Genomic DNA, 13869 nt, shown 5'->3' with positions numbered 1-13869 from the left:
AAGGGAACCTGTCATCATGAAAATGTAAAATAATCTGCAGGCAGCACAATATAGAGTAGATTGATATATAGTTTTGTTGGATTAGATTCAGTAAAACTTATATTTCATTCATTTAAATTACTGATCATTCTGGGCTTTGAAAAGTAAAAGAGATGGCCCTTTCAGATTGACAGCTCTCTCTGTATACACAGTCATAGAGGGAAACATGTCAATAACTGTTAGGACTGCCTTTTTGCCTCCAAAGTCCAGAGTGAGTCTGGATATAAACAGAAAAATTACATTTTACATAATTTTTTCCTATAAAACTATATATCAATCTGCTTAGCTCCTCCTGCTCTATAACATGATACCTTCAGCTCGGAAACCATGTTCAATTTGACAGGTTCTCTTTAACCACCTCCCGTCACACTAACGCCAAAAGGCGTCATTGCTGCGGCGCTCCCAGGTCACACTAACGCCGATTGGCGTCATCTCGCGTGAGCTGAGATTTCCTGTGAACGCGCGCACACAGGATCGGAAGGTAAGCGAGTGGATCTCCAGCCTGCCAGCGGCGATCGTTCGCTGGCAGGCTGGAGATGCGATTTTTTTAACCCCTAACAGGTATATTAGACGCTGTTTTGATAACAGCGTCTAATATACCTGCTACCTGGTCCTCTGGTGGTCCCTTTTGCTTGGATCGACCACCAGAGGACACAGGCAGCTCAGTAATAAGTAGCACCAAACACCACTACACTACACCCCCCCCTTCCCCTGTCACTTATTAACCCCTTATTAACCCCTGATCACCCCATATAGACTCCCTGATCACCCCCCTGTCATTGATCACCCCCCTGGTCACTAGGGGGGTATAAACCTGTGGTCCTTAAGTGGTTAAGGCCACATCCTGGATCAGAACAGCTTTGGAACTATCCATTCCCCCTCTAGTCCTCAGTTGTCTCTGTGATCCACCCTTTTAACCTCTTGATGAGTTGGGTTTAAGATTCTCGTTCCTTAAAACAGTTTTCCTGATAGGCATCACCTCAGCCCGTAGAATAGGAGATTTACAGAATTATCCTAAGATTAGACCCAACCATTCTCTTCAAAATTGCTTCTCCTTTTCAGTGTTGCCTAGAGATAGTTTTGCTTACCATTTGTGCATGTCCTAAGAATGCACAAGAGCAGCAGTTCCACACCTTAGTTGCCACAGCTCTCCCCGCTCCGTTCTTGTAGGTGCGGGTCCCAGAGTATGTGATGGGAATACCCCTTTAATACGTTTTGCAGAGATTACAGACTGGACATCATATACAATCAGGACTGAGCCTCTGGATGTAAAGTCATTCAGGGTTGACCCCCACCCCACCCAAAAAATAAAATAAAATAGCTTCTTATTTGGTGTTGCTCCTGTGGTGCTGTCATGCAGGATCTCCTGGAAAGTAGAAATTAGTCCTACCAGTAATTTTTTTTTACAAGAGTCCGACATGACAACACTCTTACTTACCCAGAAAGCCTGTTTAAAGGGCTGAGCAAGGATTGGAAGGCTGTGCTGTAGTTGTGAAACACTCAGCTTTTTTAATGCTTTCAGAAAAATAATCTGGACTGCATATGTGTTTCAAATAGAGATGTCTCGATTTCGCCTGAAATAAATTGCAAGATACTGTATTTGGGTTAGTTTTTTGGGAAAATTCTGTATGAATTCCAAATTGATGAACTGACTTGTTTAGCTCTAGTTTGTATATTTATACATACCTCTTTGTGCTTCATAGATCAGTGATTTTCAATCAGTGCTTTTTCATAATGAGATTTTTTTATCTGTTGCCAAGCTTATGCTTCACAGATCCCCCTACTAAGTTTTTGGTGGTAGCCTCAAACTCTTCAGTCAGTGCTTTTTTATAATAAGATTTTCTATCTTAGTGAATTAGATGTTGATAGGCAACACCACCTGCCTGGAAAAATATGTCAGTACACCTTAGATATAGAGCAACTTCCCAAATTTATTTCCATAACAATGTCCAAGCAAGCGCTTACAGGTAAGCGCTCCACCTCCAAGCCACATAACCACCAGCGCTCTGGATATCAACTAATAGGAAGGTAAGCGCTTTGCCACACAGACATTCACTACAAGCGCTATAAAGTAACTACTTACCAGTACGATTGCTACATGTTTAACGTGAAGATTTATCAGTATAAACGCTACTGGTTACTCATTGTTACAAGCGCCACTTGCGCAAATTTATCAGTAAAACTGCTATTGGCAAACATTCACCAACACAAGTGACACTTGTAAAAGACTCACTAACGTTTTTTGGGGCAGTAACCCCCATAGAAAAGTCTGTGGATCGGACGAACTTTGTCTAAAAATCTCCTATGAAAGTTTTTTATCAAGTTTTTTGATTATGTACTTCATTCATGAACTTTAATCGATAATAGATTATGTAACCTAATCAGGAACTTTGATTGACACTATTATATATATGAATTGTGGACCAGCTAACCATCAGGATTATTATTTTTTACAATATTTATAATTATGTGTGAAGCTCTTTAGGAATGGTTTGCATTAGGATGAAATTTCAATGTGGTATGTAAATCAATCATTGCTTATCTATTTAGCTACAGTGTATTTTATACTTTTTTATTTATACATATATGTGTATATATATATTTTTAATACATGTAAATACATTTGGGAAGTTGCTCTATATCTAAGGTGTACTGACATATTTTTCCAGGCAGGTGGTGTTGCCTATCTACATCTAATTCAGAAATGTATAGATTTTGTGGTTTTGGGTTCCCAACCAGCTAGTGCACCCACTAATTTCCTTTTGTGTACAGTGTGAGCCCCGCTTTTTGTATACGATTTTACCAAGATTTTCTATCTATTGCTGTGCTTGTGTCCCCACATAATGTCAATCTGGAAAAGAGACCGGCAAGCTAGACTCTTTTCCAAAGGGAAAGAAAAACTGTGTCATACCAGGAACGCGGCTCTTTCTGGGTGACTACCCTTTAACAGAGCTGAGCAGATACAATTTGCTTGCCTGAGAGGCATTGGGGTATTATTTCTTCCGATGAAGGGAGCTGAGAATGCATGAGGAGTATCATGAGCCAGTACTCTCCTCTGGGTTTCTGGGGGAAGATATCTTAATTAGCACATCTTACATCTGCTGGCATCAAATAGGCTTAGAAAAGCTAATATCTTTCCCAGAAACCAAGAGAAGTGTTGCCTGGCCTGCAATAGTGCAGCATGTTATACTATTTAGCAGCAATGCAACTGACAGCCATAACTGTGTAATATAGGCATGTTACCCTATATTATACATAGGGTTTACCTGAAATGTCTAGAAATCATGTCTACGAATAATACATCTGACTGAACATGTATAACTCAACTGTCATAAACTATTTTATTCTTTACCTTGTTTATTTTTGTCTTTCATGTTGCAACATAATATTCTTCCAGTTGATGGTAGCAGAGAAGAGTGGTATAATACGTATCTATGATTTGATTCGACGTCAAGCCATTCTGTCGCTTGAGTCCTTGCAGGTGCCCCTCATGTCTGCAGACTGGTGCTTACAAAATACATTCAGAGTAGGAGCAGTTGCAGCTAATGACTGGATAATTTGGGAGATGCCACGTTCCAGGTTGGTGACCACTTCTAAGGCTATCCTTTACATGTTTCTAAATGCACATTACATAGGTGTATTTTGAAATGTAATTATCTCTCTAGATAAGTAATAATGTAAATTGGTTGATGCTGATGATTTAAAGAAGCACTCGCACAATTTTCTTTTATTCTCTGACTTTTTCGAAAGGTACATAATCTAAATTGTAGTGAAGGTAATCTTACTGGAGACTGTATTTGTGAGTTATAACCTCTATTCTGATCCTCAGCTGTGTCATGTGACCAACACTCTGACTCTCCAAATAACAGAGCATCCTATGTGTGGACAGGAAGTCAATGTCTCTATGTATTCCTATAGACCCTCAATGTTAGTCTCATAGGAATGAATAGATAAGTAACTGACTTCCTGTCCTGCGTCAGTTGGAAATGAGTGTTGATCACATGACACAACTGAGGATCAGAAGGGAGGGGATGACTCACAAATATATGTATCCTGCCCCACCTCCATGCCTATTGTATCGATTCCTCGCTCAGGTAATCCTTTTCACTCCAGTTACAGGTAATCTGACAATACACTTACACATCCTTTTCTATAAGAATTATAGGTAATAAAGAAGGTCCTCTTATCAAAAGCCCCCCCCCCCCCCTTCCCCATTGTAATTGGTCTGCATGATGCACATCCATGTATTAGGGTGCATTCACACGACCGTATGTATTATGATCCGCAAAAAATACAAATGGCGTCTGTGTTTTGTTTTGTTGTTTTTTTGCGGATTCCTTGTAACAATGCCTCTCCCTGTCCCCGAAATGGACAAGAATAGGACATGTTCTATCTTTTTTGCGTGGCTAGGGAACGGACATACGGATGTGGACAGCACACGGTGTGCTGTTCACATTTTTCGCAGAACCATTGAAATGAATAATAAAATAGAAAGAAAGACGGTCCAGCTTCACTGAAAAATACTTGAGGCTTTATTTAATCCCGTGCAGATAAAAACCAACATACAGCAATGCAGAAAATCGACCGGTTTCGGATCACTATAGATGTGGATCCTTAGTCATGATGTGCATCAGTAGGAGGTGAAGTCGAGACTAAATAGTGAACCACTAAAAAGCGGTGTTAAATGTGTTGCCCGACGTGCTGTTACTTTAGCCAATATGGTGAGCCCCTCTCTTTACCAGGATAAACCTGGGTCCCAGCCCACTTGGCTGAGACATATAGGTAATTTTAAATGTGGACATTAAAAATGTACATGTTGCTCACATATGAGGATGGGCCCACACATTCTGTCTACAAGTAACCACACTACTCACACTATTCAGCAATACATTAATTGCAACACCACATATGTGGTATATTGCATCACATGTTCTCTGTGTAATCTACAGTACGTCGGGTGCACATCAAACTGCTTAAAAGTCCGAATTTGCCGTCATATCTCTGATGTACCCCATGCTAAAATAAAAAATGTTTCTGCCGCAAGTATGCATTTTTCTGCGGTTCATAATGGTAATAAAGATAGCATGTCAGTACAAGGAGTGGAGAGGGTTAATAGACCAAGCAGAGGCGGTGATCACAAGAAAAAGCTGCTCAATCGTGAGTGCTTCTGGATTTTCAAATTAGGCTCACGGATACCGTCAGGATTGAACAGGCGTCATGATACTATTCTACATTACTAATACTTTTACTTTCTTTTTTTATTATTGTAATTTGTAAATTTTATCTCACTTTCTATGTCTTTTGGCATGTTGTAATTGTTATGCACTTTACTTGTGGAGGATGTCATCAGGAGGTGTGTCCTGTACCTGATTGTGATCACCTGTTCTCAGTGGATCACTATTTAGTCTCGACTTCACCTCCTACTGATGCACATCATGACTAAGGATCCACATCTATAGTGATCCGAAACCGGTCGATTTTCTGCATTGCTGTATGTTGGTTTTTATCTGCACGGGATTAAATAAAGCCTCAAGTATTTTTCAGTGAAGCTGGACCGTCTTTCTTTTTATTGGGATCCGTTGTGCGCCTAAGGTTCAGGGCGAGGTCCGGGCTCCTGGCTTCCTGTGGATGAGCGCGACATTTTCCAGTGTTGCTCCATTGAAATGAATAGATCCGCATCCTATCTTAAAAAATACGGTTGTGTGAATGGGGCCTTACACTGAGGCTTCATTGATCGCTCAGTTTACTCATCAATAATAGTTGTTTCTGAAGGTCCCAGCAGCAGAATCTTCACCGTCAGCTAGTTCCAGGGGTACACTGCAGATGTCCATGTTATGTTGGAGGTGGGGGTTAGAACCAGTGGCACACCATCTGAAAGGTTGGTTCTGACTGTCGCACCACTGGTTTCACAGTTTCTACCTGCACAGCTGTGCTCCCAACTAGCCACCTGCTGGTCCCATTCAAGTGAATGGTGCATCTTAGCAATAAATATGAAAAAAACAAAGTGGGCAACTCAATTAATTACCTTTTGATATGTGAATTTCACTTCTTAGATTGGAAAATGCATTAATATATTTTTGTTTCTTTTAGCTACCCTCAAGATAATAAGCCTGTACATGCCGACAGAGCGAGATGCTTCAAGTATGGTTTTCTTTATAGTTTCCCTTTTTTCCTGTCACTTGTCCTGCATATCAGTTAGCCATGATGTGGAGAGATGGTGTGAAAATAATAACTTCACTGCAGTGCCTATTGCAATGTTTGCAGTACTGTTTCATCAAAATGCACCTCCAGTGACCGATTTAACACACCTCAGAGCTTTCATTTCAGTGTGTAAATTCAGGTTTCTGATGTAAAATTAGCTTCATTCACTTTCAGGCTGCACCCTCTGGATTTTGTGCCCAAGCAGGGAATTGCATGCTGATGGTGAATTAGGAAGAAAGTGAGGTCTGCAACACTAAGGCCACCTGCACACGTTACGGAATACGCGTGTATTACAATACCGGCAAAGTGTATGAGATTACAGAGTTTAGAGCTTGGTATCAATTATAGCCAAGATTCTTTGCCTTCAAATGCTAAACAATATTTGGGGTGCAGAATTAGAGTAGCATGAAGAATTGTAGTTCCTGATTCAGGGTGGAAGGGAGAAGCTGAAAGTGACATAAGGAAGAAAGATCACGGCCTATTACTGTCATCTCTGCCCCCTGAACTTTTCTTCATGTCATCACCCCCTGTCATCAGTGGAAGAGGTTCATTATTTTTTTCTCACTTGGCCATTTCAAATGATATACCATAAATATTAACTATAGGAAAACCCCTTTACTTACTTGAATAAAGAGGTGCTGTTGGACCACTACAGTCTATAGAAATTAAGAATGTTTAATATTACACACAATCGATTTACTATTTCTTCATTTAAAAATGGCTTTTTAATAGGAATTTTCTTGCAGGTGGTCCAAATGCAATGAAAACCTATTTGCGACTACTGGATGTCCAGGAAAGATGAATACTCAACTTCTTATCCATCATTTAGGACACCCACATGTAAGACAATCTGACTAAAGCTATGGGTGTTACACGGCACTGGCAAGGACTGACTCTGCAGGTGGTTGTGTGCTAGCGAGTGGTTTAGAGCAATGTTACTCATATTTTGTACGGTTTCTGAAACGTGGCAATTCCTTCCAACTCCCCAGATGTAGTCATTCCCACAGAGGTGAATGGAGCAGTGGGCCAATATACACAATATACACACTACTCCCCCCCCCCCCCAATTGGTCAGGCCCCTAGTCATCGTACATTTATTACCTATCCTGTGGATATCTTTCAGATCATTGTGAAATTTTTATTGTCCCATATAGGCACGATAGACTTAGATCTTGCTGTTTTTTCGGCATAAAACAATGGGTTTATGTTTAAAATAATAAAGTCTAGAATGTAAGTGTGCTTATGAAATATTGGAACCATGGTTTGCCACCTCCTACACTAATTAACTGCCCTTTAGGGTACAGCCACACTTGGCAGAAGTGCTGCAGATTTTTCAGTATTTAAACCCCAGACATCCAGATCAAATTGCCCTGCAGACAATTCACCATTCATATGAGACTGTAAAACATATTCAACGTACACAATTTTATCATCAATGTACAGTAGATACTTACCATATACATTTTATCTTTTCAGCCCATCCTCATTGGCTCAGCTCCAGTGAGTTCTGGACTCAGCTGGCACCGGTCCCTACCTCTCTGTGCTGTTGGAGGATACCGAAAGCTTTTCTTCTGGGTTACCGAAATGTGATTGTACATAAAGTATTAATCCCTTAAGGGAAAAGGGACATTTTACAGTTGTGCTCTCTGTTATTTAGTGGGAGCTTGTCCTGCTGAACTTGCTGTCTGACTGCAGGCTGCTTGTTAAAGAGGAGCTGAGCAAATTGATATATAATTTTGTAGTAAAATATTCAGTATAACTTGCAATTTGTTGATTTAGTAAGCTCAGCAGGTGAGTGAGTGACAATCTTACCTGCATCAGTGTGCATATGGATAACTGTTTATCACAGAGTTGGACCACCCTACTGGAGTCCTGAGGCTGTGGTTAGCTGAGAGTTAAATCAATAAATTACAAGACTTTTTTTTTTTTTTCAAGACAAGTGTGTCTAGCATGTGGTGATATACATTAATATACTGTATATTATTTTTACATCAAAAACAGGAGAATGAGAAAAAAAATGTAAAAAATAAATTGTGCTTTCATAAATAGACGTCCTTCAGTGTCATTTCATTTGTTGAATACAGGAACACTAAGCCTAGTTGCACACTCGTGTTTAGGATCTCTTCCGGATCTCTGCATTCCAGCATTGGGGGCAATGGTTTTCTTCCATGTCAATTCTTTGCATATTTGCCGGGTTGCGGCCAGTTCGTTGCTGGTCCCTATTACAGTTAATAGGGGCGTTCAAGATTCCGGCAACTGCCGGAATAGCTTGCCTGATCCTAAATGCTAGTGTGCAACTAGCCTTAGATGGGGTTCCCACGTGGCGGGTACACCGCGGATCTGACATTGCAGATTTTCACGTGACAAAGCCACATCGATGTAGAGTACCAGCAAGGTGGCAGAGATTTTAAGCAATGTCATCCACATCTTGCATAAAAAATCTACGGTGTAAATTGACCTGTGGTGCTGATTTTAATTCTGCAGCATGTCAATTTATGCTGCAGATCTCCACTGCGGATTCCACCTTTTGCAATGGAGAGGGTGATATTCCACAACAAAAGCGCTTGTTAACGCCTTTTTCAGTTTTTCCAGGGATCCGCAGCAGACTTCAACTTCCAGTGTGGACGTACCCTAAATGTGGTCTTGTTTTTTTGCAACTGTATTACCCAGATATGCAAGTACTTCCAATATGCCTTATTTAGTCAAATAGATCTTTTCATACATGCCTATTTTTCACGCAGCACAAACTATTGGGAAAAAATGACACCGATATATGTACTGTACCTTATTTACTGTATGGACATGCATCAGGGCCCTGTAGAAGAGGAAGACATCTTGGCAACCACAAATTCCACAGTTGATCTCGAGAAAGGAGGAAAAGATAAAAGAGGGGAAGGGGTTTGTCTGTTTGTAAGGCCTGTGCTAAATGACAATATTGGGAAAGGCTTTGACAGTGTGGAGTCCTTATGGGTTAATATCCATGGAGCAGTCGAAAGTGGTAAACTATTAATTGGATTTTGTTATAAACCACATAACATAGCTGAACAGGCCGAGGATGAAATACTGCAACACATAGGAATTACAGCAAGCAATATTAGGGTCCTTATTACAGGAAATTTTTAACTATCCCGACAGTAATTAGGACCGCTGAGTCCTCTGGTTGTGCTAGAAGCTGTAATTGTCCACAATGCAATTCTGTGATTTTTTTAAAAAAAATTTTCATAAATGTAGCCAGGGACATCCGTAGATTTATTTATCATATCGTGCAGGATGTTTTTATCTTAGTTTTTTCTCTTTGCTGTGATTTTTGTTTATTATGTAGTATATGCTTGAGGGAGTGGCACCTTCAAGTGTGAATGAGCTCCTATTTTATCTCGGGAGTACTTTTGCCCTTCCTATAAACAGACCGCCTTAATTAGGTGGTACATATAGGTGGGTCTGCTCCTCCTCTCATTGGTTGCTGGGTGCACAGAGGTGACTAGGAGCAGCACACCATATGTGCAGTCTGCGCTCCTGAACATAGATGCCCAATGGCATAGGTAGGTTTAGCGTAGGACCTGCCTGACATGAGACCACCTTGGCGAGGGTAGGTGGGCACAGATGTGTTTTGATCAAAATATATTGGCTAAGAGTCTCAGTTTTTATTACATCATAGTGAGGGCTTAGTCTATATATATATATATATATATATATATATATATATATATAGACTATGTAGAATCAGGGCAGCACACCTGGTGACACGCAGATGGGTGCCAGCGGTGGAAACACCTTACCACGGTGTATGAAATAGAACAAGGAAGGACACCGCAGCACATCCGTAGGTGAAAAATAGTGGATCTTTATTCACCCTTGCGACGTTTCAGTCCACTTGCTGGGACTATTATCAAGCAATGCATCATACAAACATGTGGGTATTTATGTGATCAAATCAAGTCAATATACATAAGTGGTAATTAACAGCATATATTAAAAAATATACAGCAGAATATCTCATATATAAATGAGAAAAACATTGTGTCTGGAAAACCGTATACTCAATCCAGATATTCATATAAAACACATCATAGTATTGTGATTTATCAAAAACATAATATAATATACAAGTGATAATCAACAAGTGTTTTACTCATCACCTGTGAAAGTATAAGTGTGGGCAGGACCAGCAAGGAATCAGGTGGGCTCAGTGGCTGGCGGATACACTATTGCGGCTTCACCGCATGGATACGGCGTCCCGGAACTAAAGCTGCGCATGTCCGTGATGTCACTCCAGGGATAATCACATGATCCCTTACGAGATATGAAACTGTATCTGCGCTTGTCCGTGAGGTCATCCCCAGAGAAATCACATGATCTCGCACAGAGACATCACATGATCCCATAGGGAGGCGTCACCTGACAAAAACCGCATAGCAGTCTATTGTAGTAAGACGTCTAATGTAAACGCAAGCGTATTATACATAAGAAATGTAGGCTATTCAATCAGGATCTAACACCCCGGGTAAAAGTATCGGGTGACGTGCTATCTTGCGATGCACTGTCATCCGAAAATTATGAGAAGAGGAGGGGGGGAAAAAACAGCGGCAGCCACTATCCTCCCATCTCTTTCACTGTGTGGTAACCCTATCAGGTGAAAAACATCCTATATAGCCATAAAGTAGCGCTTGCAAACATATATTTAGGAAAAACAAAATCTAGTAGATATGCAGCTGTCACGGGATGAGTCGTGCATTTTCTAGAGTATCCACCCTCCTTTTGAGCGAACCATATCTTCCATGGGTCCTATAAGTGATAAAATAAAAATATATATTATCCAAATATATTTAATAAAAGAAGGACAAATTCTTCATATATGGATCGGCCAGGACAGCGGAAAATCATATGAAAAGCCATGGTTTATATTCAACATTCAAACCCCCGGGTTTAACCGTTTGTAGTTTAAAAATCCATTCGGATTCACGCTTTTTTAGCATTTTTATGCGGTTTCCACCAGTTCGCGGTAATGGGACATGATCAAGGATCATAAATTTTAAGTCACCTTCAGCATGGCCCATATCCGCAAAGTGATGCGAGACAGGCAAATCCTTTCGTTTCTTACGGATCGAAAAACGGTGTTGATTAAAACGGGACTTGAAATCACAAGTGGTTTCGCCCACATACAATAACTTACATGGGCACCACAAAACATAAATTATGAAGCTTGAATCACAGGTCAAATAAAATTTGATAGGATAAATAACCCGCTATTTTTTCGTATACTGAGGCCGACAAGGACAGGATCGTGGAGACCTGTGCAGGCAATGTGGACTTCCTTTCCGTTCCCTCACTGCTGGACATCAAAAAGAGGTACGAACGCGATGTCAAAAAATGTCTTACTTTGGAACTGCATTCCGCAACTTTAGTTGAATACGTTAAAACTAATCGTATACCCAGAGGCATGCGCATACAACCAAGATCCTCTATGTACTCTCATGACTTGGAGTTTCGTTCACAATACGAACGCATCTCTAATAAATATTCTTTAGATTTGATTCTTCTTAACATTGAATTTATGCGCAAAGAATTGATGTCAGCCACAGTGAGTAAGATGGAGGAGGAGGCTTCCCTAAAGGCAACTCTGTCCTCACAGGATTTGGATGAATACTTGAATAAACTCCAACCCTATTTGAATAAGCTTAAAAGCGAGATTCAGGAAACAAAAAGAGGGAAATGGCAACGGGATACAATGGACTATACGACGGGTCACATATATAACTGGACTGACGGCAATCGACAAAACTTTAATCAAGGCCAAAAGAAAGGGAAGAAGCGTGATGAATCAAATACCTACAACACCAACAATTCTGCCACTTTTTTAGGACCTCAACTTACCAATATAAGAAAACCACAAGAAGGGGTGGTCGGCACAGAAACCGATACCGTAAAGACAAGAAGTCATAAAACCCTGCGAAAGACCAACATTTGACCGAACGGACAGTGGTAAATATCTCTTCTCATTTGTTGACTTTGACACAATTACAACTGCTTGAAAAAGGTCTTAATTTCTGTCCAGCTAGTGCTATTAACTGGTACGAACTGGAAGCTGATCTACTATATTTTTTTAGATTGATCAAACTGAAGATTCATTTCCAGGATGTACAGAGTACTACTACTGTGTCTATGCATGAATTATGTTTGTCTAACTGGGGATTACGTGTGACAAAAGATTTTTCCCCACAAATATCCTCTAAAGCTTTTGAGGTATTTTCAGATGCAGTGTTGAAAGACATACAGGAGTTAAAAAATTCGGGCCTTTTTGATCACATTCAACATCCAAATGTGACCAAACAGGATTTAGAGGCACTTGATCAGTTAATCCATGACCACTCTCTCACCATTAAGCCCGCTGACAAGGGCGGTGCGATAGTGGTCATGGACACTTCTATGTATTTAGCTGAAGCTACCCGCCAGTTATCTGACACTGCTGTGTACTTAAAACTCCAAAGGGACCCCAAATTTGACATACAGCGAGAATTAAAGTCACTTGTTAGCAGATACATACAAATAGTCCTCATAGATGACCAACTGAGTTCCTATTGATAGATCATCCGGTTACCCCATTACTGTATTTATTACCTAAAATCCATAAAAACCTCCAGTGCCCACCCGGTAGACCAATTGTTTCCGGCCGTGGCTCTTTACTCAGTAACGCTTCTATCTTCTTAGATAAAGTTTTACAGACCTATGTGGTCAATTCCAAATCTTACTTGAAAGACACAACTGATTTTTTGATAAAGTTGGCAGACGTGAGGATGCCTGAGGACGCCATATTGGCCTCCTTTGACATCGTCAGTCTGTACACTTCGATACAGCACGACTTGGGCATGACCGTGGTGAAATCTGCTTTGGAAAATTCTGACTACACTATAGAGGCACAAACTTTTTTTCTGGCTCTGTTACAAATAATTTTATATAATAATTATTTTCTCTTCGGGGATGATTATTATATGCAAATTAGGGGGACGGCCATGGGGACGAATGTGGCCCCCACTTACGCCAACATGGTCGTCTCCTATTTGGAGGATCACTACGTCTATGTGTCTCCCCACTTCAGCCATGTGCTGAGGTGGTGGAGATACATAGACGATATTTTTGTTATCTGGACGGGTTCAGCATTGGAGCTACAATTGTTCCATAATTTTTTAAACAGTCTGATTCCCGATATACAATTCACGCTGGAGTATTCTGAAAATACAATACATTTTTTGGATGTCAATGTTCGACGCACGGGAAATGTGTTGAGCACTGAGGTTTATACTAAATCTACTGACCGCAACACCGTCCTAAGGTTTGACAGTGCTCACCCTCGGATGATGGTGCGGTCATTACCGTATAGCCAATTTACCAGAGCAAAAAGAATTGTCAGTGATCCTTCCTCATTAGACAAAACTCTTGACAGTATGACACAATGCTTCAAACAAAGGCACTATCCGACTTCTATACTACAAAAACAACTGAATCGTATCAATCAAAAAGAAAGAAGCGAATTGTTTCAGGGTATTAAGAGGGATCAAGCCCAGAAAATACCTTTTGTTTCTACCTTTAGTGATGTAAGCCCTTACATTAGTAAGATAGTCAACAAACACTGGC

At 40.4% G+C, this 13869-nt stretch overlaps 1 protein-coding gene across 1 annotated transcript in view; it reads left to right on the top strand.

Annotated features, from left to right (window-relative positions):
• The window catches only part of NUP37 (nucleoporin 37), a 69513-nt gene extending 61246 nt beyond the window's left edge, over positions 1 to 8267 (top strand). Inside the window, exons 7-10 of the mRNA XM_040407725.1 lie at positions 3437 to 3618; positions 6130 to 6180; positions 6987 to 7080; positions 7717 to 8267. Of these exons, the coding sequence (XP_040263659.1) occupies positions 3437 to 3618; positions 6130 to 6180; positions 6987 to 7080; positions 7717 to 7830 (441 nt within the window). The 3' untranslated portion in view covers positions 7831 to 8267. The remainder of the gene's footprint in view (positions 1 to 3436; positions 3619 to 6129; positions 6181 to 6986; positions 7081 to 7716) is intronic.
• Positions 8268 to 13869: the final 5602 nt, after the last annotated feature.

The sequence above is a fragment of the Bufo bufo genome, chromosome 1, assembly GCF_905171765.1.
Source record: "Bufo bufo chromosome 1, aBufBuf1.1, whole genome shotgun sequence".
Lineage (NCBI taxonomy): Eukaryota > Metazoa > Chordata > Amphibia > Anura > Bufonidae > Bufo > Bufo bufo.
Note: the sequence above shows the minus strand (reverse complement) of the source record. Positions and strands in the feature narration are given on the sequence as shown.